General features: G+C 36.3%; 2 protein-coding genes across 3 annotated transcripts in view; one reads left to right on the top strand and one right to left on the bottom strand.

Annotated features, from left to right (window-relative positions):
- LOC132101350 (GMP synthase [glutamine-hydrolyzing]-like) overlaps nucleotides 1-14256 on the bottom strand; it is a 32530-nt gene extending 18274 nt beyond the window's left edge. The window contains exons 1-10 of the mRNA XM_059506243.1: nucleotides 14146-14256; nucleotides 10293-10471; nucleotides 8402-8516; nucleotides 7479-7576; nucleotides 7243-7346; nucleotides 6926-7119; nucleotides 5046-5211; nucleotides 4132-4283; nucleotides 3659-3832; nucleotides 3208-3313 (exon numbers count right to left, since the gene is read on the bottom strand). Coding sequence (XP_059362226.1) covers nucleotides 3208-3313; nucleotides 3659-3832; nucleotides 4132-4283; nucleotides 5046-5211; nucleotides 6926-7119; nucleotides 7243-7346; nucleotides 7479-7576; nucleotides 8402-8516; nucleotides 10293-10471; nucleotides 14146-14172 — 1315 coding nt within the window. The 5' untranslated portion in view covers nucleotides 14173-14256. The remainder of the gene's footprint in view (nucleotides 1-3207; nucleotides 3314-3658; nucleotides 3833-4131; nucleotides 4284-5045; nucleotides 5212-6925; nucleotides 7120-7242; nucleotides 7347-7478; nucleotides 7577-8401; nucleotides 8517-10292; nucleotides 10472-14145) is intronic.
- A 3962-nt stretch (nucleotides 14257-18218) lies between these two features.
- On the top strand, nucleotides 18219-26803 carry slc33a1 (solute carrier family 33 member 1). 2 transcript variants are annotated; one of them, XM_059506242.1, is made up of 7 exons: nucleotides 18219-18348; nucleotides 19372-20155; nucleotides 20410-20612; nucleotides 20730-20914; nucleotides 21064-21181; nucleotides 26063-26278; nucleotides 26381-26803. In XM_059506242.1, the coding sequence occupies exons 2-7, from the start codon at nucleotides 19414-19416 to the stop codon at nucleotides 26546-26548; spliced, it is 1632 nt and encodes a 543-aa protein (XP_059362225.1). In that variant the 5' UTR covers nucleotides 18219-18348; nucleotides 19372-19413; the 3' UTR covers nucleotides 26549-26803. The 2 variants fall into 2 exon arrangements, with proteins under 2 accessions (XP_059362225.1, XP_059362224.1); XM_059506241.1 differs by having other exon boundaries at nucleotides 18253-18510.
- The last annotated feature ends 337 nt before the right edge of the window (nucleotides 26804-27140 follow it).

Genomic DNA, 27140 nt, shown 5'->3' with positions numbered 1-27140 from the left:
AACATAAGAGCATCAGCGATAATCGCGTTCTCGAACTGGAAGTACCGGGAATTAAAGACGAGAATGTTTCCGTAACATGCACGGTATGCCCAGGAAAAAAGACTTTATTCACGCGTGAAATTAACTTCACGAATTCGCGTCATGGGGGCTTCTGCCAGTTGAGTTTACGCAGCATTTTCAACCACCATTTTTATTCAGATCATTTTCTAAATATTACTGTTATCGTGTCATGAAATGTAGTTTTAAAAGTATTTCATGCGAGAATGTAGTTGTTTTAAACTCAAATATCTGATTTTTTGAGGTTGTCGTCTTTGCATCTTTGCATTGACTTAACATTGAAATCACTCGCTCCAGAAGCTCTATTCGCGTCTGGTGTGAACGCACCATAAGAGTTGGATAGTGTTCTGTTTATTGTGCAGTAACTTTAGGCCTAATATACAGTTACAGAGATTTGCACTAATGGCCAAGTTTCCCTTTGTTTCTTTTTAGCCAAGTTTAAATTTGTTTGTCTTAATTTTGTACTTGAATTTTATTTTCAATATTTATTTTTTATATGTTTTTATTTCTATGCATATCATATGGCAGGCTGCAATCTATTGAGTTCAAATAAATAAAACATTTTCTAAAATACGTTTTTATTCTTCAATCAGTTAATATAAACAACTTATATATTAAAGATGTTATAGGACGTAATACTGACACCCTGATGAAGGCATATAGCCACAACACGTAGATGTACCTCTCACCAAAAGAGTTTTAACGTTTAAAGCCAGTGATGCAATAAAGGCTTTTTAACTTTTCACTATACAATTCTTGATACCAAAGATAGTTTCGTTTGGCTATAAAAATTACGAGGTAGTTGACAAAAAACGAGTTGCAATTTGCAAAACACGCGGGTCGAAGATTACAGACGGAGCTGCCACAACGTCCAACTTTGTTCAACACCTGAAGTTGCACAAAGAAAGGTAAGTTTTGAACGAATGCTAAGCACCTTATCGGATGTACCATACTGTATCAACGAGACAGTAAACGCACGTCTCCCTTGCTGGTTCATGCTAACAAAAAATAGGGATTTTTGAGGTACATGAGTGTAGCACACTCAGATGAAAAACCTGCCAACATCATGTCAACGTCGGTTTTAAAGTACCATTTCTACCTTGCTGCTAGACGGATAAACACAAATGTATATCTCAGTCTCTCCAACACATGAGACAAAAACAGGCCATTGTTCTAGTGCAATATGCTGTTGAAATACAAGCATTTTTTGTGAAAATTTTAATTTAATGTATTTGATTAATGTCATTGTATTAAAAGAGGTTTAAATGAATACAAATCTTACAGACATACATGATTTGTTTGAAATTGAAGTTGAAGTTGAAATTTTATTTCTGTGGTAAGAGGACTTTAAATGACTCGAAACTAAAATGGTAGGACTTTGGCTTCGACTTGAGACTTGTTGGCTTTGACTTTTGACTCGACTCGGGACTTGCCTCATCTTTGACTCGACTTGACTAGGGACTCGAGGGCAAAGACTTGAGACTAACTTGTGACTTGCATAACAATGACTTTGTCCCACCGCTGTTGGGCACACCAGAAAACACGTCAGCAGCGTCGTAAACGTGCTCACATCTAGGGGTGCATGATAAAGATCGGCCGATCATTAATGCGCATCTCGTCAGTAAAGCCACGCACCTGATTGTATTTACCGCTGATTAGAGAACCGGCTTTACTGACGAGATGCACATTAATGATCACCGATCTTTATCGTGCTTACCCTACTCACAACAGACCGGGAAGAGAAGACAATGCTGAATAAAGTCGTAATTTTTGTTACTTTTGGACCAAAATGTATTTTCGATGCTTAAAACAATTCCTAACTGACCCTCTGATGTCACATGGACTACTTTGATGATGTTTTTATTACCTTTCTGGACATGGACAGTATACCGTACATACATTTTCAATGGAAGGACAGAAAGGAATGACATGAGGGTGAGTCATTAAGGACATCATTTTCATTTTTGGGTGAACTAACCCTTTAAGTTATTTCTCTGGTGGAAATAAGGATCGCTGTTTGGTTCCTCTGTCATAGTTAATCTAGTGTGTGTAGCCTCTGTGTCTCTGACTGCATTTTAAGCTGGTGCACCGCTACCGCTACTTTGTTTTTGTTTTTCGCAAGTTGGAACTATTCCATTCTGTGCAGCAGAAACACTGCGAAACTTTTACGATTAATTACTCGTGACATTTTAAAGCACAGTTAATTGTGAAACCGGTTAATCGCTGCATCCCTAGTTACCACGTCCCAAACGACTCAAAATAATAAACCACAAAGTTAACAGCCTCATGGGTGGGCCTTGGCCAAAGATGTCCATGGATTCCAGACCTTCAGCCGTCAGTCTGTATGTGAATTCAGAGCCAGTGAGCAACAGACTTAATATGTGAATTCAGAGCCAGTGAGACACAGACAAAATAATTAATGCGTTAACTGCACTTGAAAACAACACCCAGGCTACAACTGAATGCAAACTAATGTATGCTTTCTGCATAGGAATTAATGGTCTATATCAATAGCTATCTATTGTATATATTCGCCATTTAAAATAAGAAACTGAAACAAGGACATACAAGATATATGAAACGTCAACAAAGCAGCTCTTGCTTACCATTTGTAATGTAACGTTTTTAATCAGTTATGTTGGTAACTTTCTTCAGCTCATGTTGTTATGAAAATATTTGCATACTGGAATGTTTGGGTAAGATTACGTAACATTAAGACAGCCTTCTGAATCAGGAACATCCAATCAGATTTCTCACTCGTGCCAACTGCCCCGACACCAACGAGAGCTGGTGTGTGTAACACACCAAACAAACTAACCCCAGAACACACCAAGTCAACATCAGGCCATTGTTGAGCATTTGTCCAGTTAGTTTGTGTGGTGTGTTCCACACACCAGCTCTCGTTGGTGTCGGGGCAGTTGGCACGATTGAGAAATCTGATTGGATGTTCAGTTTTAGCAAATGAGTCAATGCCCAAGAATTAAAGCGAAAGTGATGACAACTAGGATGTAAATGAAGGTGGCACAGACAGAAGGCTGTCTTAATGTTACGTAATCTTACCCAAACATTCCAGTATGCAAATACATAACAACATGAGCTGCTTAAAATGAAGAAAATTACCAATTAATGTTTTGAATGTTTCTGTCTTACCAGGGAAGGGGTGTCGAGAGACGATTTCTTCAGGGAGCCCCAACTCTCGACCTAATGCTCTCACTTCATCCTTATGGAAATCCTTCAGTGGTTCGATTACTTTACCCTGAAGGGCAAGACATTTAGAAGAACCAGCAAACAACTTTTAGGATCAAGCCATAATTTAGTTCCTCTAACTTGAAGAAACTCCCAATTGTGCGCCTCTATTCTGGCACACTGCAGGGGACCAAATATATTCTAAAACCACTTTCTCAGCTTCAGTTCACCAATGTTGACAAAAACTGTTAAACTGTTAATAGAAAAAAATATGGATTTATTTAGATAAAGTGAAGAGTCACATGACTTTAAATGACAAGTTAGGCAGTATTAAGATATGCGAGCAGGACTCAAACCTGCAACTACAATGCTGGCAGCATGGCTCAACACAAATGTGGTTGATGTTAATCTTTACCTCATCTCTGAGTTTACGGATGAGCTCTGTGTCGTTGTGGTGAGTTTTGATAACTTCGGCCTTCCCGCTAGCCAGGTGAGATGCACTCTCGATAAGGTCTGGTCTGAGCGTGCCTTGCGCCAAGAACACATCCTCTGGCTTCAGATTCATCTCTCCGATCACCTCGTTTGCAACCTAAAAAAGACAGGAAATCAGAGCCTCACTGTTCGGCTCCAAACCATTGGCCATCATCTGCTAAACATTCTCAGATCATTTCGTAACACAAGGGATTTTAATACTCTATAATAGGAAATTCTCCAGGTGGAGTGTTGTTTGATGTGTACACAAGACATTTTGGGCGAATTAATACTTAAGTCAACAATTAACCACGCTAACATCATTACAGGACCATCTGATAATAATGACATCATCAATTCAGTTACTGGTCGAAACAAGGTGTGGCACAAAGCCATCCACAAAGCAGAGCTACATACTTTTACAAATGTATCCCCAATGATTTTCCGTTTCTCTTCTGGATTGGTGGTCATGTTGAGTGTTTTGCTGATGCGTTTCCTGGGTGTGCGATCCTCTTCTGATATTGGAAGGGTCGTTGTGCCATTGTAAAAGGTGTGTGCTGCGTTTACAACTGTAAAGCAGAGAGAGTGACTTTTTAGCCTTGACACTGATGTGTTTTACTTGTCATCCAAAGGGACAGTTCAGTCAAAAACGTAATAGATTTTGTTATAAATTTACCTTCAGGCCATCCAATAGGTGACTTTTCTTCAGTAAAACAAAGAAGATTTCTAACTGAAACTGTGGTCCTTGGTGATCCATAAAAATTAAATCAATGGCTACCGTTACTTCAAGAGTTAAAAAAAGTATATATCAGGCAACAAAAAGTTAATACCCATGGCTCCCGATACTATATAGATGTTTTATGAAATGAAACAATCAGTCTGTGCAAGAAACTGAACATAATTTTACAACATTATTACTAGAGATGCACCAAAATGAAAATATCTTAAAACATAACAGAAAATATATTGTCAGTATTGTCAGTATTCATTCTTGACTCTCAAAGTGACGGTAGCCATTGGCTTTCATTTTATCAATCACAAAGAACCACGGTTTCAGTTAAAAATCTTCATTACTGTTCTACTGAAGGAAAAAAAAAAAAAAAATTACATACATCTTGGATGGCTTATGTAAATTAAAAGCAAATTTTCATTTTTGGGTGAATAATCCCTTTAATATAGATAATAAATAATAATGCATACATTAAATAAACTTGAATAATCTAAAGAAAGAAAGAAAGTAAAAAGCATTAAATTATAAATAAAACAAATAAATAGCTTATGCTAAACCATTTAATTGACCGGCGTACCAAAAGGAACCTTCAGAATGTTACCTTTAAGTTTGATGCCAAGTTTAGTCAATGCCTCCTCAACACTTTGACTCTCTTTCTTTCTCATGAAGCCATTGTCGATGTGAACAGCAATCACTTGCTCCTGATTTAGGGCTTTATTCAGCAGGGCCGTACACACAGTGGAATCTACACCGCCACTCAGTAATACCTGCACACACATAAACACACACTGAGATCCTGGCTCACTTCGGACTGGAACTGTAAACAATACATCCAACAAAGCCAAATGTTCAAACACACAGACTACACTGTACACCAGAGATGAAAAACACAAATAATATTACTATGATATTGTGCTCATTAATAGATTATAAATCCAATAAAACCCTCAGTTTATTCTCCAGAGAGAAGACCCACTTTCCACAAGCTCAGGGAGGAAATCACCTTGCTTTAGGAAAGAATGCTAATTGGAATCTTTAATAAGTCGCCCACACACTATCTTACACATCCTACCCAAGCACTGCCTGGAGCTACAGCAATTTATAGGAATTAAACAAATTAGAGTATTATAGCACTAATCACACATGTGCCTTTCAACCAAACAAAAAGCCCTTCATAGATCGAGGAAGATCAGCATCTCATTGAGCCCACAATAACCGTAACATCCACCAAACATCCGCTAACCAATTAAACCTACGCTTTAATAAACAGAAATTTCTTGATTATTATATTTAGTGAATGATTCCTCTTGAAATGTGACAAGTATAACTTCTGTGCCACTAGAACAGTATTATTTTAGTATTATTTACCATATTTGGGCCAGATTTACAAACAGCTTGCGCCAATCCAAACCGTCATTTGCCGTTAAAATAGTATTTTACTATTCAGTATTTAGTAAAGACGCGCAGTGAAGAATTAGTGTTGAAAAGGCTTGTACACAGTTATTATTTGCACCTGACCTTATTGAATAGGCATTTGTGTTCTATAATGTGTACATTGTCAGTAAATCACCCACAGAATTTTCCCCTTCCGTCGGTGCTTTTATGGAATTGCTCTCTAACGTTAATTTGCCATGTTTAGCAAATCTGGCCCAAAGTCACCATGAAACAGTAGTTGCGATTTTTCTTTTCTTCTCTGTTGTGACGTATATCCATACTGCCTGAATGACTATGGGTGTCCTACATCAGTTAAGTCATATTCATGAAAATAAATAGTTTCTGATGTCCTAAGAGTGATGTTGTTGCAATATCCTAATGTCTTTTCAATGTTTATGGGTAACGTACTCCCTCATGACTGGTGTCAGTGCTATAAAGTGAAGCATCTGCTTCAGCTGTTCCCCCGTCGTTTATCCCATTGTTTACCCCTCACGTCACTAGCTCCGCCCCTGCGTCATATCCCATGACCAGAAGAGTAGAGGAGTCGTTATGAGAGGGAGGGGAGGTTAACGTTTTTGATTAAAGATTACGAGGCAACATTAATTAAAAATAATAATAAAAATGGAGTGCACAGATAACTAATTTATAATAAAACCTACAGTATTCTATTAAAAAAAATAAGAATTTTAGATTTTGATTTCATGGTGGGGGTATTTTATGCATTATCACCTTTGTTAGCTTTTTTATTTTATTGGATTAGCTTTAATTTTATTTCAATTTTAGTTTTACTAATTCAACTCAAACTAAGTTGACAAAGCAAACTTAAGCTTTTCATCTAATACCTATGCTTTAATTTAATTACAGAATTTTTATTTTTTATTTTTATAGTTTTAGTTAACAATATCAACATTTGCACTAGAATCACTAAATGTAATTGCAAAGACAGTGAAAGTTTCCTGAGACTTGCTCCCATCTGCCATTGGTCACTTCAAAATACTGCCACGGTTAACCTTTAAGTGATCAATTATCATTTTAAAAGATACGCACCAGAACTTTGGATTTGTCCACCTTCTCTCTGATCTCCCTGATGCAGTTCAGCTGACGGTTCTGTACTGTAAAGTTACTGCTACAGCCAGCAATCTCAAACAGGAAGTTGCGTAGCATGTCCATCCCCCTCTCAGTCAGATCGACCTCTGGATGAAACTGAGTGCCGTAAAGTTTCTTCTGCTCATTAGCAATGGCTAAGACAGAAATGACGACAGGAAATGTCTTAAACCACAAAGATCCACAAAGAATCCAGCACCAACAACACTTTTTTTGGATACAAAGCATGTCTAGGAAATAGGAAAAGTTCGCCTACCCACCGGCGACAATGTTTCCTGACTGTGCAACAACTTTGAATCCATCTGCTACTTTGTCAACACTGTCTCCATGTGTCAGTAGAACATGCTCATCCTTTTGCAGCCCCCTTGAAAAACAAAAGGATTTCAGCACAAGAAGACTTATCTAATTTGCAAATGTATAAATGATAAAGTTAAGGCATGTACAGCACAGTTAAAAAAAATTAAAAAACAATCTGCCATAATGAAGGTACTTCTACCTAAAGAGTGAGCAGGAATCGTCCAAAGCAATGTTGAAAACACCATCCTCCCTCACACTCTTCCTGTGCACTGTGCCACCAAAAACTTTGTTCATCATCTGGCAAGCATAAAAAGTGTTTTTAGTTTTTACAAAAATATTAAGCACAACTGTTTTCAGCATTGATAATAATAAGAATTGTTTCCTTATTACCAAGTCAGCATATTAGAATGATTTCTGGTGGATCGTGTGACACTAAAAACTGGATTAATGGCTGCTGAAAAACCAGTTTAGCCATAACAGGAATACATTAGATTCTAAAATATATTAAAACAGAAAACGGTTATTTTAAACTGTAATAAAATTCACAATATTGCTGTTTTACTGTGTTTTTTGATTCAGCATATATTATAGGGCTGCACAATTAATCGAATTTCGAATCGATTCGTGATTATGATTACGGATGCCACTATAACCGTACGTAATAGTTTAAAGTCCACTTACATTATTGTGCGTGCTTAAAATGCATTGTTTTCTTTCTACATATAATCCTAAGGGTTTTTCCATTGTTTTAATTTCAGTTTTAGTTTAACATTATAAATCCATTCATATTAGTACGTTTTTTTTATTTTGTAACTATACCAATCCCATGTATAGTTGGCATTTGAGGCTTAATACTACAGAAAAGTACTAAAAGTCTTTCAGTTAGAGTGTTTTTAGCTTTTTTATTTTCATATAAAAATACGGCATGCAGTTGCATCAAACAATGGTATAAACATCATTCAATGTAAATTGTGATAATCTTAATAATAGCAATTACAATTTCAGGGATAATAAACGACAATTATGATTATTGTCATAATCGTGCAGCCCTAGTATATTATCAATTAATTTTAGCATTATTATAATAAAAATAATTGTTATTATTGTTAATTCATTTCTCACCTGCATTCCATAGCAGATTCCGAGAACTGGTTTTCCGATGGTGAATATGGCTGGATCAAACCAGGGTGCATCTTCAGCATAGACAGAGTTTGGCCCTCCGGATATAATAATGGCCCTAACATTGGAGACAATAATTTGATTTTACATATTATAAACCATTTTACATTAACCAAAATATAATTATAAAAATCCCAAGTGACTGAGAATGCTGGAAAGAGTCTGGCTGTCAGTTGAATCATTGAGACTAGGAAAGGCTAGATCATCTAAGCCACTTCTCTCTCCAACTGTCCTTCTATCAGCCACATTCCGGCTCTCATTGTTCACAGCTTCGGAAAAACATAACAGCTTTGTTTCCTTTTATGTCCTCACAGGTGGAATACACAGCACTCGCACTGTGTTCTCTCAAAGACAGACCGGCTGACAAAATAAACCAACATGACCGTTTATTTTCAGCAACTGGTGCCTTATAAATTTCTAGAAATTTCTGGTTTTTGGTCTTAAAGGAGAAGCTGGGTGATTATAACTGTACAATAAGAAAATGTTTTTGCAGTCCCGGATAGGGATGCAAATGATTAATCGGTTATCTGTGAATTGTTGATAAGAGATTGATCGATTAAGGCTGTCGATGGTCGGTTAATTGATTTAATGTTGGGCTCTATGTGCGAATGTGTAAGTAGTTTACATTATAAATAATAGTTTAACATTTAAATACATTGCGAATATGGAAACATTTGGATTTGTGCCGAATGAGCAGTAATCTCCAAATAAATCCAGCCAAAGCCGCGCTAGCTCGTCCTCGTATACACACACGCTGTCATGATCTAATAGACTGTATGTCGGATTTTTAAAAACAAATAGGCTAGGCCTACCGGAACGCAAAAATTCTAAATCTGACATTTTCTTGAACAGAACCCAGTAGGATCAAATTAATGTGAGCAACCGTGTGTTTTGCTGCAGCAGCGACGATGAAAGCAGTTCACTTAATGCACAGTTCAATCACACGCGCCACAGTTACGTTTGGGATGATTTTATTTTAAATGCCATAATGTCAGTTGAAAACATTGCAACTGTGTTTTAAAATACAACAACGAGCACCACGAAACCATTTAAAGAGGTGCGTTTAGCGGTCTCCGTGCGGGAAAGGAAAGTCAACAAAGTAAATTGATCTCAAACGTATGGCACACTCTCTTCATTTTATGAAATTATCATAATCACATCTATTCATTTTATAATTTATAATTTTATCCAGACTAAAACCCCATTAATTCAAGTGAGAAAGCATTTTGTGTGTGTGTGTGGCTTTTGCACATCCTGTCCTGGCAGTGACCGCTGCCTGCAATACATGCATTTTGCAGCATTATGGTTAACGATTAATTGATCGTTAATTTAACGACAATCGATTAAGGAATTAATCGATATTTTACATCCCTAGTCCTGGATAATGCATTCAAAAAACATTTGAACATAGAAAAATGTCTTTATTTTACACACAGTTTCTATTTATAACACCTGAAGTACACGAAGACTCTAATAAATCCTGATCACAATTTTTACTCTTAGCTGCACCACACAACTGCTATTTAATAAAACCTGAAATACAATGGAATAAAACAGACACCAGTACCTAACATTTGAACTTTTACAACCCAATAGCAGCGTTTTCCCCATTTATCACAAAGTTTAAACATTCCAACTAAGAAAACATGCTACAAGCAATGAAGATTAATCATTCTAATGTATTCTGCTTTAAAAGGAAGGCGGCTTTTGAGTCACAGAATGTTAGTTCAGATACTAAAGCCTGTCGGTTACCATATCAAACATTTCTACTTTGCAATTCAATTAGGTTTCCCTGCCACTTTTTAACATGAGAACCTGGCACCGATGGGCTCACCTGAAACCCTGCTCTCTGATGGCAAAGGCTGGCGTCTCCAAAGGCAGAATCTCAGACTGGACAAACAGCTCTCGTACCCGCCTGTCAATCACTTTCCCATACTGCGCTCCTGCATCTAGGATCACCACGGCACCCTCGCAGGAACATAAACCATCTTTAGGCTCTCCGATGATATCCAGCTGCAGATACACACATACATAAATAGCACGATTAAGAAAACACACATTACATAATTCCCCATGCTAAGCAAGTAAAATGCTACTAATGGAATCTGTGGTGCATTTAAAGGCGCACGGGTGCATGTGACTGGAGACTAAAGATGTGCTGCTTCTGATAAATCAGTCATACGAGTCACGTAAGGTTTAATGTAGTTGTCATTTCCCACAATTTGTGGTATCGGGCATATTGATTATTGGCCAATATTTGGTCATTTCAGTCAAGTTTGGTTATATTACATATCATTAAGCCAGTCTTATTAAATGTGACCCTTGACCACAAAACCAGTCATAAGTAGCATGGGTGTATTTGTAACAATAGCCAATAATACACTGTATGGGTCAAAGTGATAGATTTTTTTTTCTTTTATGCAAAAAATCATAAGGATATTAAGTAAAGATCATGTTCCATGTTGATATTTTGTAAGTTTCCTACCTTAAATACATCAACAATTAATTTTTGATTAGTAATATGCAGAACTTCATTTGGACAATTTTAAAGGTGATTTTCTCGATATTTCTCCCAAAAAAAATTTTCCCAGCTTTCAGATGTTGTATAAATCTCAATTAAAAATATAATTAATTCATTGACCGTTTAGCCTTTAAGGTTTTGTGGTCCAGAATCACAAATATCAAATACAATTCCATGAACATATCTATATATTAAGATATAAGCCATAATTCATTCTGGCACTCTCACACACTTACACTCTCCTTTCACATACATATATTCTTGCTTTCACACTCACACATTCTCCTTACACATGGATACATTTCTACTCTCTCTCACACACATAAATTCTCCTTACACATACATACTTTTTTTGCTTTCACACACATGCATTCTCCTTTTACATACATATTTCTACCTTTTTTGGTATCAATTACTTCCTGTTTAAGCAGGAAGTTATTCTCAGACCAGGAAATACATATGCAAGACCTGCTCAGCTCTTCCCCACAATTTTACAGTTATGCTATTCAAAGTCATATTTTTTTCTTTTCAAGTACATATTTTAAGTTTTTAACTTGAATATATCATTATGTTACCTATGTGTTCTACAGATCTGTGTAGAAGTGTTAAGACACTGATTTTGATCGTATTAACAGGGCATAACTCTAAAGAAATTTTTTACTGGTCCCGTTCGGCCAGTGGTTTAAATTTTTTACTTGCCCTGGCAACATTTTCACTGGACTTGCCACAATCAATCAATCAATCAACAAGACTTATAGTCTCCATTGTTGACTGTAATATTGTATTGTAATAAATAATAACCATTTTGCACAAATAGGTAGAATAGTTCAAAGATAAAATTGAAATAAACCACCTTTTTTTAGCTCTTTCAACTATTCCAGTTAAGGATGCACTGATCAGGATTTTATTTATTTTACAATCAAATGAGCCGATTCCCATTCTCATTGGCAATTTATTTAGTTCTTATTCTTTCTTTTTTTTTCTTTACATTCATTAAATGTTTATTTTGCTCTGTAACTGGTCAAACTAACCTTGAACAAACAAACAAGCAAAAATATTTTTAAAACCCAGATAGTTTGCTGAAATACTTCTGCGGCTGCGTCATCTACCTCAGCCATGCTGATCAAGACCTGTCCCGGTGACCCTGATCGCACCTAACCTGCCTTCCGTTTCCACTATACTCTCTCGCACATACATACATTCTTCTCTTACATCCATACATTCTATATATGCATGTGTGTATATGTATGTGAAAGGAGAATGTATGTGTGTGTGAGAGTAGAAATATATGTATGTGTAACTAGAATGTATGAGTGTGAAAGGAAAAATATATGTATTTGTAAGGAGAAGTCTTGTACGGCCCCTCATACATATATATATATATACACACATTTGATCAAAAATACAGAAAATGTAATATTGTGATATATTATTACAATTTAAAATAATTGTTTTTAAATTTATTATACTTTAAATTATCATTTATTTCTGTGATGCAAAGCTGAATTTTTAGGATCATTATCACATGATCCTTTAGAAATTATTCTAATATGATGATTCATTATCAAAGTTGGAAACAGTTCTGCTGCTTAATATTTTTTCAGAACATGTGAAACTTTTTTAGGATACTTTGATGAATAAAAAGTAAAAAAATAAAATGTAAAAAAAAAACTTTTTTTAAATATAAATATTTTGTATTAACAATATACACTACTGGTCAGTAATTTGGGGTCAGTAATTTTTTTCTTCTTTCTTCTTTTTAAATAAAATCAATACTTTTATTCAGCAAGGATGTGTTAAATTGATAAAAAGTGATAGAAAAGAAAATATAATATTATTAGAATATATATTATTTGAATTTTTTATTTTATTTTGAATAAATGCAGTTCTTTTTAACCTTTTATTCAGCAAATATATTAGACAGCAGAACTGTTTCCAACACTCATAATAAATCAGAATATTAGAATGATTTCTAAATGATCATGTGATAGACTGGATGTTACATGTGACACTGAAGGCTGGAGTAATGATACTGAAAATTCAGCTTTGCATCACAGGAATATATATATTTTTTTTAAAGTATATTCAAATAGAAAACTATTATTTTAAGTGATAATAATATTTCACAATATTACTGTTTTATATTATATGATAGATAGATAGATAGATAGATAGATAGATAGATAGATAGATAGATAGATAGATAGATAGAGAACTTAGACATTGATGCTTGAGAGATGGTCAGTATAAAACTTTTGAACAATTCTTGGACATTAATCATAACGTTGTTCATTCTGAATAACTTCCAGACACAACTTGCAGATCAGAGAGACAAAAATATATCACCTGTTATATTAATTCAGAGAAAATGTACATACTACAAAAGCAGGCATCTCTCACTATAGTTTAGACCAAACGCTCCCACGTGCTTTGTAAGTTAATACGAAAACAGCACTCTTTGACTGACTCCAGCACACTCAAAACCGTAGAAAGAGCCGGTAAAATGCATTTAAAGTCGTTTAATGAACACTTTAAAGAGTGCAAACACTAACTGGTAACGTTAATCATTTAATATACAAGAATGACCCCATCTCCAGTGTGAAAATGCACTGGCCTGTACACACCATTTCCAGCTCATGCCATGTTAACACAGACCAGTTTAATTTTTCAGTCTGCCCTACTTAAATGTATAAAGTATAACTCTTTGACAGCATCATGAAACTCAACATCGTTTCACGGTCGGCTGTTCATTTCAGCCACAGCTCTGAACCCTCATTAGCCATGGCAACTCAGCATGATGTCACATTGATTGTAGCTAACTAGCATTAGCTTGTGCGCGCGAGCCCGGCTAGCTGTTTCTCAGTTCCGCGCGCGGGTGAGCCTCTGAGCTTCGCCTGGGGCATGCGATCATAACGCAAACCATACCACGACATCACCCAGGTGGAGTGCTGTAGGCACAGTCCGACAGTAAAAATTCTCCATTACACCAGATATACCTTAATAAATGTACAACAATGAACCAGTGGAATATACCCCGGGTCCGCGGCACGCTTGGTGTTTCCCAGCGCAGAAAGGGCCGCGTGTGGACGGGGAGTACCGGTGGCGAGTACCGGTGATACGAGTAGAACAGTTTGGGTTGTGTACATGCTTAGGCCGGTTTACTGACCTTGCTATCCCCGTTACACAGCGCCATGAATGTGTGATGTGGAGCGGACACCCCTGTCTTGCCGTGTTTTTGTTGTAAGCGTGTTCTCTTCCTTGACGGTGTCAACCGCTCGCCTGCGACTACTGCTCCCGTATCTGCTGCTCGCTGTGTGCAATTGCTGTTAGGGAGGAGTTTGACGCCCGGAGTCAGAGAAAAGTTTCTGTTGGCTGGGGTACTCCGGTGGGCATGGGAATACTAGCGATTCGTTTAGTAGATATTTTTGAAGAAGAAATATTTGGTGAAAATATACAAAAACAAGATGATTTTCGATTCGATCAAAACAGATATGACAAATGATAAAAGCATTTAATAGTTACTGTTATTGCAAGTTGTGTTTTTTAACATATTTCTGTATTTATTTTTTATATTTCTGTTGGTTTTTGTAATAGATTTCTATTCTATTTCTATTTTTTTTTTTTTTCTAAATAATTGACACTAGAAATAATTGATCAGGATAGGCAAAATCTTTGAAAATCGACTATTTTTTTGTGGAACTTATGGATTTTATTTTGTTCATTTTTATTTTTATTTTTATTGCATTCCACAGAAGAAAACAAAGAGTTTTTAGTAAATGAAGACTTTTCATTTGTGTGAACAATTCCTTTAACTAATGAAACAGCCATAATTTAAGTTATTCAGTTATAACAATATGAGTTTCAGTAACCTTCCTAAGTGTTTTGATTAATAAAAGAACTGGTTCATGCAGGAACTGGACTACCCTGACGCTGTATGGTTTGATTCACTAAAACTGACTCTAAACAGACTTTAGCCAACTTATAACAAAAGATTTTTTATTTTATTTTTTTTATTTGTATTATTATTTGTCCTCCAGTAATTAATATGGTGTGTGTTTGAATTCAATTCAATTCAAGTTTATTTGTATAGTGCTTTTTACGATACACATCATTGCAAAGTAACTTTACAGAAAATTGTGTTTCTACAATATTAAGTAGTAGCTTATCAGTGGTGACTGTCCGTTTATGTGCATATGATAGGAATTTTCAGAAAAATTAATACAAGACAGTCAACCAGACAATGAACACTATTAACAGCAATTATTATATGATTGCATAGTACAACCCGAATTCCGGAAAAGTTGGGATGTTTTTTAAATTTTAATAAAATGAAAACTAAAGGAATTTCAAATCACATGAGCCAATATTTTATTCACAATAGAACATAGATAACATAGCAAATGTTTAAACTGAGAAATTTTACACTTTTATCCACTTAATTAGCTCATTTAAAATTTAATGCCTGCTACAGGTCTCAAAAAAGTTGGCACGGGGGCAACAAATGGCTAAAAAAGCAAGCAGTTTTGAAAAGATTCAGCTGGGAGAACATCTAGTGATTAATTAAATTAATTGATATCAGGTCTGTAACATGATTAGCTATAAAAGCTTTGTCTTAGAGAAGCAGAGTCTCTCAGAAGTAAAGATGGGCAGAGGCTCTCCAATCTGTGAAAGACTGCGTAAAAAAAATTGTGGAAAACTTTAAAAACAATGTTCCTCAACGTCAAATTGCAAAGGCTTTGCAAATCTCATCATCTACAGTGCATAACATCATCAGAAGATTCAGAGAAACTGGAGAAATCTCTGTGCGTAAGGGACAAGGCCGGAGACCTTTATTGGATGCCCGTGGTCTTCGGGCTCTCAGACGACACTGCATCACTCATCGGCATGATTGTGTCAATGACATTACTAAATGGGCCCAGGAATACTTTCAGAAACCACTGTCGGTAAACACAATCCGCCGTGCCATCAGCAGATGCCAACTAAAGCTCTATCATGCAAAAAGGAAGCCATATGTGAACATGGTCCAGAAGCGCCGTCGTGTCCTGTGGGCCAAGGCTCATTTAAAATGGACTATTTCAAAGTGGAATAGTGTTTTATGGTCAGACGAGTCCAAATTTGACATTCTTGTTGGAAATCACGGACGCCGTGTCCTCCGGGCTAAAGAGGAGGGAGACCTTCCAGCATGTTATCAGCGTTCAGTTCAAAAGCCAGCATCTCTGATGGTATGGGGGTGCATAAGTGCATACGGTATGGGCAGCTTGCATGTTTTGGAAGGCTCTGTGAATGCTGAAAGGTATATAAAGGTTTTAGAGCAACATATGCTTCCCTCCAAACAACGTCTATTTCAGGGAAGGCCTTGTTTATTTCAGCAGGACAATGCAAAACCACATACTGCAGCTATAACAACAGCATGGCTTCGTCGTAGAAGAGTCCGGGTGCTAACCTGACCTGCCTGCAGTCCAGATCTTTCACCTATAGAGAACATTTGGCGCATCATTAAACGAAAAATACGTCAAAGACGACCACGAACTCTTCAGCAGCTGGAAATCTATATAAGGCAAGAATGGGACCAAATTCCAACAGCAAAACTCCAGCAACTCATAGCCTCAATGCCCAGACGTCTTCAAACTGTTTTGAAAAGAAAAGGAGATGCTACACCATGGTAAACATGCCCCGTCCCAACTATTTTGAGACCTGTAGCAGAAATCAAAATTGAAATGAGCTCATTTTGTGCATAAAATTGTAAACTTTCTCAGTTTAAACATTTGCTATGTTATCTATGTTCTATTGTGAATAAAATATTGGCTCATGTGATTTGAAAGTCTTTTAGTTTTCATTTTATTAAAATTTAAAAAACGTCCCAACTTTTCCGGAATTCGGGTTGTAAGTAGCAATATTTGTTAGTTCTGTATGTAAACATTTAGTCATGAAAAGAGTTGTGGTATGCTTCAATTTTTTGACAACCCATAACACTGTTATGTTACTGCACTGTTACAATCTGAAGTCAGCTTCTATGCATTGTGAAATGAAGTTTTGTGTTCTTTGTAGCTTTTATTTTCTCACCCTCTCTGTTTAAATATGACAATGACTGCACCTCTACATAATAGGACACCTAGGCTATATATTTACCCTGGATGATGCCTAAATTCCTAATTTAAGTATTTAAACATTGATATGATAAGGCAATCATAGGTCTGTTTGAGTGCATTCGTGTGGTCTTGTGTGACTTTGGCTGCTAATAGAAAAAGTTTGATTTAGTTTACACTCACACGTCTGGTCACATGTTTTTATTCAACATCCTCAGTCACATGCATTTAAGCCTCTTTACTGAATCCACACGGCTCCACACACTGCACATACAGTCATTCATTATCTCTGAAAAGGAGATGCCCTCTTTCACAGTGAAAGCATATAATGGCTTATAAGAACATAAAGAACAAAACAACACACTGCTTTGTACAGGACTGCATGGTTTTTAAAGATAAACATTAAGACAGCAACTATATCAAATTTATGAGCATTGCAAGTTACGTTATGTCAATATGCATAATAGAAATAATGTAAAAAGATATGCTGCAAGCATATACAAAACATTTCTTTCTTTAAATTTTCTCTTTTTTTCCCGTTCAATTATGGCTGCTGCTTATAATTTCACACTGCATCTGTGGCCTTGTGAGAATGGGACAGCTATCTCTCTCTCTCTCTCTCTCTCTCTCTCTCTCTGTCTCTGTCTCTCTCTCTCTCTATATATATATATATATAATTACATAAACAACATGTCAATAGTTTAGTATAATAGCACTAATAACACTTAATAACACTTTTATTATAATATATTGTTTAGCTTGTTTGTAGGCTATACTACTTTTTAGTTCTTTGTACTGTACTGTTCGTATTCAGCAAGGATGCATTAAATGTGATGTTCATTTGGCAGATTTACTATCAAAGAATTCTGAACAAAAAAAATATTACGATTTCTGTATTAAGACAATTTGTAAATAAATAAATAAATAAACACACACACACACACACACACACACACACACACACACACACACACACACACACACACACACACACACACACACACACACATATATATATATATATATATATATATAGAGAGAGAGAGAGAGAGAGAGAGAGAGAGAGAGAGAGAGCAAACCTGTCACGTGTCAGTTATATGTAAAATATATGCCTGCGTAAACGTTGTGTAGATTTCATGAAACCGGAGGAACTAAAAACAGACGCTGTAAGACACGTCAGCCGAAGCATTCGGACACATTTTACTGACGCACCGCTCCGGCTTCCTTTTCATTGCAGCAGTCAGGTGTACTTACTGCGCTCCTCTGCGGCTTGTAAACGCTAGGTATATTATCCATCTGCGTGGATATTTTGGTGTCAGTAAAGTGCTGCTCATCTCAAGTCAAGAAATAGTCTTTTTTTTTTTCGTCATGCATATAAGTTTACACGTTGTTCATTGATTCATTGAGGTCTTGACTCGTCATGTGGTATGTCATCATAGTGCAAGGTAACGATGAATCAGTAGATTTTCTGCTTCTATTCCATCTCATACTGGTGTGATTCTTTCGTTCCTTGTATGTTCGCGTATCAAAATGTGTTGCATGATAATGTCTCTGATATGATGTCGTTTGTTTTGTTTACTCAGCTTTACATAAGAATCAGAATTAGCTTTTTTATTATTATTTATGCGTTTTGCTAAGCGGTTTCATGTCAGAGAGCTTCTCTGGAGTGGAATACGCATTTTCCCTTAGTCTTCGTGGTCTTATAAATAAAATAATACAGATTAAAGCCAGTATTCTATCTTTTGCTGTAGTGTGCCTGAAGTTATCAATTTACATCTCCAAACATTTATTTTGCTATTGTAAATGGAATGACATCAGAAAAAAGAAACTGTGGCAATGTTTCCGAGATGCTTGAAGAAGCCTACCAGCAAAAATCTACAGTACTGTTAAAAGTTTTAGGCACTTGTGTAAAAAGACTGTAAAGTGAGGATTCTTTCAAAGTGAATGTCATAGATTTGATCTGTCAGTTAACTTTGCTTGTTAATCCGTTTTTGTCCTTTGTGCACTTGCGCATATTTCTGCAGGTAGGTTAACTCAAGCATCCTAGAGACAGTGAGATGTATATAAATATATATATGTATATGGTAGTTTACTAAAATGAAAATAAAAATTAATGAAAGCCATATATGCATATTACAAAAAAAAAAAAAAAAACTCACAACACAATTACTAATACTTAAATTTAAATTAAAAATATTTTTGTACATATACATACATACACACACACACACACACACAATAGGATCTCAGTTATGCTAATACACAGTTATACTAATAACACTGCTTTTTTATATATTAATATGCAGGTGTTTTGAGGACATATCTGGATTGATGCCAGGCAGGTTAAGATGGAACAGTTTGAATCTATCACATACAAGAACGGGAGGCAGAGGAAGCCTGTGGTGTCCAACTCGGATAAGAGTGAAAGGGAATCCAAGGTAGGAGAGGAGGATGACGGGGAAGCTCTTCTGCCAATCTCCGACCGAGCTGATGGACGGACGAAAGCGAGTCACGGAATTAAAGGAGAACTGGGCAATGTGGCCCTGTTACTGTTTTTATACGTGCTTCAGGGCATTCCGTTAGGCTTGGCAGGGAGCATCCCTCTCATCATGCAGAGTAAGAACGTTAGCTACAAGGACCAGGCCTATTTCAGCTTTGTCTTTTGGCCCTTCAGTCTAAAGCTGTTCTGGGCTCCCCTGGTGGATTCGCTGTACCTGCAGAAGTTTGGCAGGAGGAAGTCATGGCTGGTGCCCACTCAGTACCTGCTGGGTCTTTTTATGCTTTACCTGTCCGTCTCGGTGGATGCAATGCTTCAGACCGATGGACACAGGGGGCCTGATGTGATCACTCTGACCGCAGTCTTCTTCGTGCTGGCTTTCCTCGCAGCCACGCAAGATATTGCCGTTGATGGCTGGGCTTTGACTATGCTGTCCAGGGAGAATGTGGGTTATGCTTCCACTTGTAACTCTGTGGGTCAGACGGCTGGATACTTTCTAGGAAATGTGTTGTTTCTGGCTCTGGAATCTGCTGATTTCTGCAACAAGTATTTGAGGTTTGAGCCTCAGGAGCGGGGCATTGTAACACTCTCAGGTATATACCAGTATTTTAAATCTCAATCATATTTCACAATATTACTGATTTTCAGTGTTTTTGATCAATAAATGCAGCCTTGATGATCTCAAGGGACCTTAAAAACAAAAAACAACAACAAAGGCTTTAAAAATCTTACTGATTCCAACTGGCAATATACTTTTTTTTCACTCTTAAATAGACCTAAATCAATGCAATCATGTGACTAGAGATGCAGGTTTACTGATACTTTGCTCTGTTCTGCTCTCTTTCAGATTTCTTGTTTTTCTGGGGGATTGTGTTCATTGTATCTACCACTCTGGTTGCTGTCTTCAAAAAAGAAAACAACGAACAGCATCATGCAAAGAAAAAGCCTAAAGAGGAGACACAGAGTGTTATGGAGACCTACAAACATTTGCTCTCCATAATTAAAATGCCCACTGTCTTCACCTTCTGTGTCCTTCTGCTGACTGCTAAGGTAATGGCACTTAGCCGAGCCTTACTTTAGTCATTTTCCTGTTGTTTTAACTACTGTAACTTAATAATAGTTCTATGCAAATCAGTCTAATTCATTCCTCTTCCTCACTACTTTCAGATCGGTTTCTCGGCAGCTGATGCCGTGACGGGGCTGAAGCTAGTGGAAGCTGGGGTTCCTAAAGCGCAGCTGGCTCTATTGGCGGTTCCCATGGTGCCTCTGCAAATCTTGCTGCCTCTAGTTATTAGTAAATACACAGCTGGACCACGTCCACTTGACATTTTCTACAAAGCTTTCCCATTCAGGTACAAACTAAATCACCACACATGCTTGGATTCTTGGCTTTAAAAGCTGTGATGTACACCAGATTAGCCGCAGCCGCATGTGTAATCATTAGAGGGAATGCATGCATTGGGTAGAGTAATAGGAAAGCTGTGGCTTGTGTTTCTCAAAGGCTGCTGATTGGTTTGGAGTATGCCCTGCTGGTCTGGTGGACCCCCAGTGTTCGGCAGGAGGAAGGCTTCCCTGTGTATTACTATGCTGTTGTGCTGCTGAGCTATGCACTACATCAGGTTAGTTTACATTAACTCTGTCTGCAGTTTGTTCAGTGACATTTTTGGTAAATGTACACTAGGACTGTAGCTATCGAATATTTTAGTAATCGAGTATTCTACCAAAAATTCCATTGATTAATCGAGTAATCGGATAAAATGTGTTTTTGCTTAATTAGAGTGCAATATTAATTATGCAAGAGAAAATAAGACTCCTGGGTCTCTGAAAATGAATAACTAAGTTTCCTTTTTTAGAAAAAAAAAATATTTTTTAAATGCATAGAATGCAATGCATACATCAAAAATAAACATTTAATTATTACCCATTGTTTCTCTGTCTGTACTTGTACTGTGAACAACAATGACAATAAAGTTGACCGATGAATTAAGTGCATTTAAGTGCCATTCAGTCAGGGTTTTAAATAAAGCATTTTCTGAGATGCACATAAAACATTAATTTAATTTATCTTTTAATTATTGAAAATTAACTTAACTTTTTGGTAAACAAAGGGGATTTACTATAAAAAAATAAAACATGGAAGAAATGTTGTGTGATTAAACCTTAAAAAAAATGTTTTTTTTTTTTTTGTTTTTTTTTTAGTAGTAGTGCTGCTTAATTATTATTATTTTATTTTTTGGGGGAAGCTGTGATACTTTTTTCTTTGATTCTTTAATGAATAAAAAGTAAAAATGAACAGCATTTTTTTTCAAAATATAATTCTTTTCTGACAATATAAGTCTTATATTGCTTTATACAATTTTTTATCCATTTAGTATAGAGCTGTCACTTTTTATTCGATATTCGAATATGCATTCGAACATGACGTGAAATATCCATAATCGAACTATAAATAAAATATCCGGTTTTTAAAATGTCATGTGTAGCGCATTTTTTTCAGTCTATGATTAGACCGTTTGTTTTTCCTTTTTTTCTTTGCCATCTTATCCAGTAGAGGGCAATCTAGACGTATTGTAGCATAGGCCCATGACCAAATCAAGCGAATAAGAGCTAATAGCCAGGCACCAGGCGGCAAGGAAGCCGAACGGAAGTTGAAGTTCACTTGCGTTAGCATCCCATTGACCTCCCATTCATTTTGGCGTCACTTTGACTGCGAATAACTTTACATCTGAGGCGTTTAAAGACTCCATTTGTCCATTATTTATCTCTAAAGATACACGACAATGTATAAAGGGCTCCATTGCCTTCTATGTTACATTATGGCCCCGTAGAAACAGTTTTTGTAAAAATAGGCTAACGATTGCGTCATAACCACTCGACTCTCTGTCGCATTACCGTACAGACAGGAGGAGAAGCTCGCAGGCAATTAACTTAATATGGCGTACTGGCGTTACATTTTAAAATACTATACAAAATAATTAATCAGAATACTTACTCCTGCTCACTCACGCCAAAAAACTCCCCGCTCAAGCTCGCCGTCTCTGCAAGATTAACGATGGCAGTTTTCACGCACAGCTACTTAGAAGATTTACATCTGTCAGACAGGTTGCTGACGTCATTAAGCTTAGTTTGAGTCTGCGCGTCAGAAACGGAAGTGCTAAAAATAGCTAAAACTGGGCTTCACTTGTCTCAATTGAGTTTCAATGGGGTCGCTGTGTCCATTTCTTTTACTGTCTATGCCAGGCACGTCTGTGCGCTCCGAATGTGTGTTCTCCACCGCGGGGAACATTGTAAATAAAAAGAGAGCCGCACTTAATCAAGATCAAGTTGATAGACTGGTGTTTCTTGCAAACAATATTAAGAAATGAATTTGGCTAGACTATATGCCTTACTTCTGCTGCTGTTTAAGTTGTCACGTTATTGTTTGTGCCTGTTCTGAATCTTTTTTTTCTTTTCTTTTTTCATTTAGCCTAATGTTGTGGGATATGCATAGTGGCACTTCATATATAAATTGATATTCTAAGTTGATAACCTGCTGTTTCAAACATTAAGTAAAAAAAAAAAGAAGAATAATTCAGATAGTCCTGTTTAGGGATGGGACGGTATGAAAATTTAATATCACGATTATAGTGACTAAAATTATCACGATTATCAATATTATCACGGTTTTGTTGAAACGAGATGAAAGTGTTCAAAAATAGTTGATGCTCACACTGAAAACATTTCAGCAAGTTTTATATTTAATAATCAACAAACAACTAATAAAACAAGCAACTCTATGCACTTAATTTAAAGAAAGATTAAATTCTGTGGCATTTCCTTCCTTACAATGAAAAGTGTAGAAGCATAGAAAAGCATAGAAAAGTCACTGACTTTCGCCATTCCTTCTCGAAAAAAAACAAAAAAAACATTTTGCGCTGCGCTTGCGTCAGACTGTTGCTGGCTGGACATGATTTAATAGTGAGCTATTAAAACCGCGATAATCAAACACGGTTTTAATGATAATTCATTTTTAAACGATATTACTAACCTTCAGCACATTTTATTACTGTTATCAATAAAACCGGTTATCGTCCCATCCCTAGTCCTGTTTATGACTCACTGTTAAACATTTGTGATTGAATCTCCATTAGGGCCGTTCACATATCGCGTCTTTTGCGCGCTCATGTTCGTTATTTCCAATGTAGGCACGCGGTATGGGCGCTCATAATTGAAGCGATGCGCACGCGGTGCGACGCGCTCGTTTTTTCCAGGCGCATCCGCACCGCATCGAGTTAAAAACATCATGTTCGAATGCATATTCGAATATCGAATAAAATGTGACAGCCCTAACTGCAAGCAATTTTCAGTGCTGCAAATCTATTTATCCTTTGCTGAAATTTCTGCGTCTTCATTGAGAGAGCAGGTCATGGTTGCTTAGCAACAGCAGATGCCTCAGGAGTGCAACTGCCGAGCGCTTTGGAGAAGGAGAAAGCGGCACGCCTAGCGTTTTCCACGCGTTTTTAAGCGCGATATGTTGAAGGCCCTTTAGGCTACGGGTTAATTTTTTTTTGCACAGGGGAGGGGGCGTGTTTGGAGTGGGCACGTAGATATTCTAATCTTTTTTGGAATACATTGCTTGATATTCGATATCCGTTCGAATTAGATTTTTCTCAAAAGTGACAGCCCTAATTTAGTATATCCTTGCTAAATAAAAGTATAAATTTATTAAAAAAAAGGAAGAAACTACTTACTGAGCCCAAACCTTTGATTAGTAGTGTATATTATAACACAACATTTATATTTTAAATAAACACTTTCTTTTACATTTTTTTTTTTCATCAAAGAATCTACAGGTCTATCAGATTGATTTTAATCAGCATATTAGAATGATTTCTGAAGAATCACGTGACACTGAAATCTGGAGTAATGCTGCTGAAAATTCAGCTTCGCTTCATCTATTATATTTTAAAGTATATTAAAATAGAAAACTGTTATTCTAAATTGCAATAATTACAATTTGTTTCTGTATTTTGGATCAAATAAATGCAGCTTTGATGAGCATAAGAGACTTCTTAAAAAAAATAATAATAAAAAAAAATCATACTAATCCCAAACTTTTGTAAATCACTGTATATGTTTGTTTTTTTATATTTAGTTACAGTATAAATATTTCTTTATTATATCTATATTATTGATATATTTTATTTATTGATTTATGTTGATTGGTAAATACGACAATTTATTTATTTGCACGTATGCATATACACATACGTGCATACAATGCTATATTACTAGGGCTGTCAGTCGATTACATTTTTAAACAAAATCTAATTAATTACAAGATGTGTAGATTAATTCATATAATCACAAATTACATTTGACTGTGAAAGTACCCCTGAAAGATTATTTAAATCTATTTTGTCTTAAATGAGAAAGTATTAATTAGACATTATAAATAGTAGCTTTAGAATATTTAATTTGATTCAACATCAAATTTATTACACACAAACGTTTAGGCTACAATGGCTTTACATAAATGGAACATAAGAATAATAAGAAGAACACAAGAAAATAATTTGAGAAACATATTTTTTTTGGTTTGTTTGTTTGTTTTTCCCTTTATGCAATGAAAGTCACTGGTAACCAAAATGGCTTTGTTACCAACTCTCTTCAAAATACCGTCTTTTATGTTCCACAAAAGAAAGTAAATCATTAAGGTTTGAGTAAATTATGACATAATAATGTGTGAATAATCCCTTTAAAGTTTGTTTGTTTATTAATTTCTTTTTTAAATGAAACCATACTCTAAATAAGAAACTAAAGCCACCAGCAGGTGGCGGTAAATGTCTTTATGAGTCATGCATTCATTCATTCATTTGATTCGTTCAAACCGCTGATTCATTCAGTTATGAAGTAAACGGCTCTCTCTATGAATGGCCCTTTGAATCATTGGTTAACATGATTCGTTCAAAACGCAGATTGATTCAGAATCACCGCTGTGTTGCTCGGAGACACGCAACAGTTGTGCCGTGGCTTTAAGTAATATTTTTGTTGGCAAAACTGAGCAAAAATAGACAAAACTTTGTTTAAAACATAACACAATATTACATTTGTATTTACTGAACTGTTGTATAAAATCAGATTTGCACTCGTGCCACTGGGACATAAACCACATTCGAGTGATGGCTATTGCTCTCGATGCTCATGTGATGTCACTTATCATATGACTTAAATATGAGACAACAACTCATACAGTAACAGTTTTGCCCCAATATCTTGAATTTTAGGGCATGACTGCATTTATGTTGCCCTTCATCATAGGCATATTTGTCAACAGTCAACTGTATGTAACGTAAGATGACGTAGAGGTCATAACATGCAATTTTATATATATATATATATATATATGTGTGTGTGTGTGTGTGTGTGTGTATAAATTATATAATATATTTTTTTATTGATCAGCACTTATTTAGGTTTGTGTATTTGTGTATTCACTGTGAAATGTTTTTCTCCACTAGGTGGCACTATACAGCATGTATGTTGCCTGCATGGCCTTTCACGCCAAGGTCAGTGACCCTGTGATAGGGGGCACCTACATGACCCTTCTGAACACTGTGACTAATCTAGGAGGGAACTGGCCCTCAACTCTAGCTCTATGGCTGGTAGACCCTTTCACCCTTAAAGAGTGCCAGGGAGCCCCAGGACTGACGTGCGGCTCGGTTGAAGAAGCAGGGGTAACTGTTTAATTGAATCCCATTCCCAGGAATTTACTCATTGGTGACGTTTAACTATGTCATGTGTATGTAATTTTTAACCTGTTCTTATATTGTCTTCAGCTCTGTGTCAGAGATGGGGGCACATGTGTGACAGCGTTGGACGGTTACTACGTTGAGTCTGTGGTGTGTGTTCTGATCGGTCTCTGCTGGTGGATGTTCTTCGGGAAAAAAATGAAGCGGTTACAGGAAGAGAGCCCCTCTGCATGGCATTGCAGGGTGGCCAAATAGCATCTCTACTGGACTCTTGTTGTAAAGTTACTTCATGGCTTGCCCTCTCTTTCCTTCTCTGAGTAAATACTTCTTTTTGTCATCCAACAGCAGGCTTGTACACAGGCTTAAACACTTTGAGGACAGAAATAGTAGAATATACTGTTCTATTAAGTTCTTGGCATATCTGTTCCATTATCTCCAAGCACCAGAGCTTTTATGCCAAATTGAAATCTGTACATTTAGAGATGGCACTAGCTTACGTGTGATGTACATGATGCACAGTAATGGCATGACATTCACTGTTCAGATGCCTATTTAATCAAGCATTTGTCTTTGAAATACTTGAGTTCCTGTGCCTTGTACTTTTCTGTTTCTAATATCATACAAGGTTCTCCCAAAAAGACTGATATGTTATACATAAGTATGATGAAGTTGTTGCTGCAAGATTCACATTTTCAGCTTTTATGCTTTTTCTGGAGAAAGACTTGATTTGAGCTCTTTAGGTGTATAGACCAAAATTGTCTCCTCATTCACATAACTGTGAGTGAAACTGGATGTAGTACTATTGAAATTGGTTATAGAGGTGAAATGGTTTTATGTTGTTTTCTAT

This window comes from Carassius carassius, chromosome 23 (genome assembly GCF_963082965.1).
Source record: "Carassius carassius chromosome 23, fCarCar2.1, whole genome shotgun sequence".
NCBI classification, from domain to species: Eukaryota; Metazoa; Chordata; class Actinopteri; order Cypriniformes; family Cyprinidae; genus Carassius; species Carassius carassius.
Note: the sequence above shows the minus strand (reverse complement) of the source record. Positions and strands in the feature narration are given on the sequence as shown.

Coding starts and splice junctions, on each gene's coding strand:
- slc33a1 (XM_059506242.1), top strand. CDS start 19,414: ATGGAACAGTTTGAATCTATCACATACAAGAACGGGAGGCAGAGGAAG. Junction 20,915..21,063: donor TACAAAGCTTTCCCATTCAG/GTACAAACTAAA, acceptor TGTTTCTCAAAG/GCTGCTGATTGGTTTGGAGT. Junction 21,182..26,062: donor TGAGCTATGCACTACATCAG/GTTAGTTTACAT, acceptor TTTCTCCACTAG/GTGGCACTATACAGCATGTA.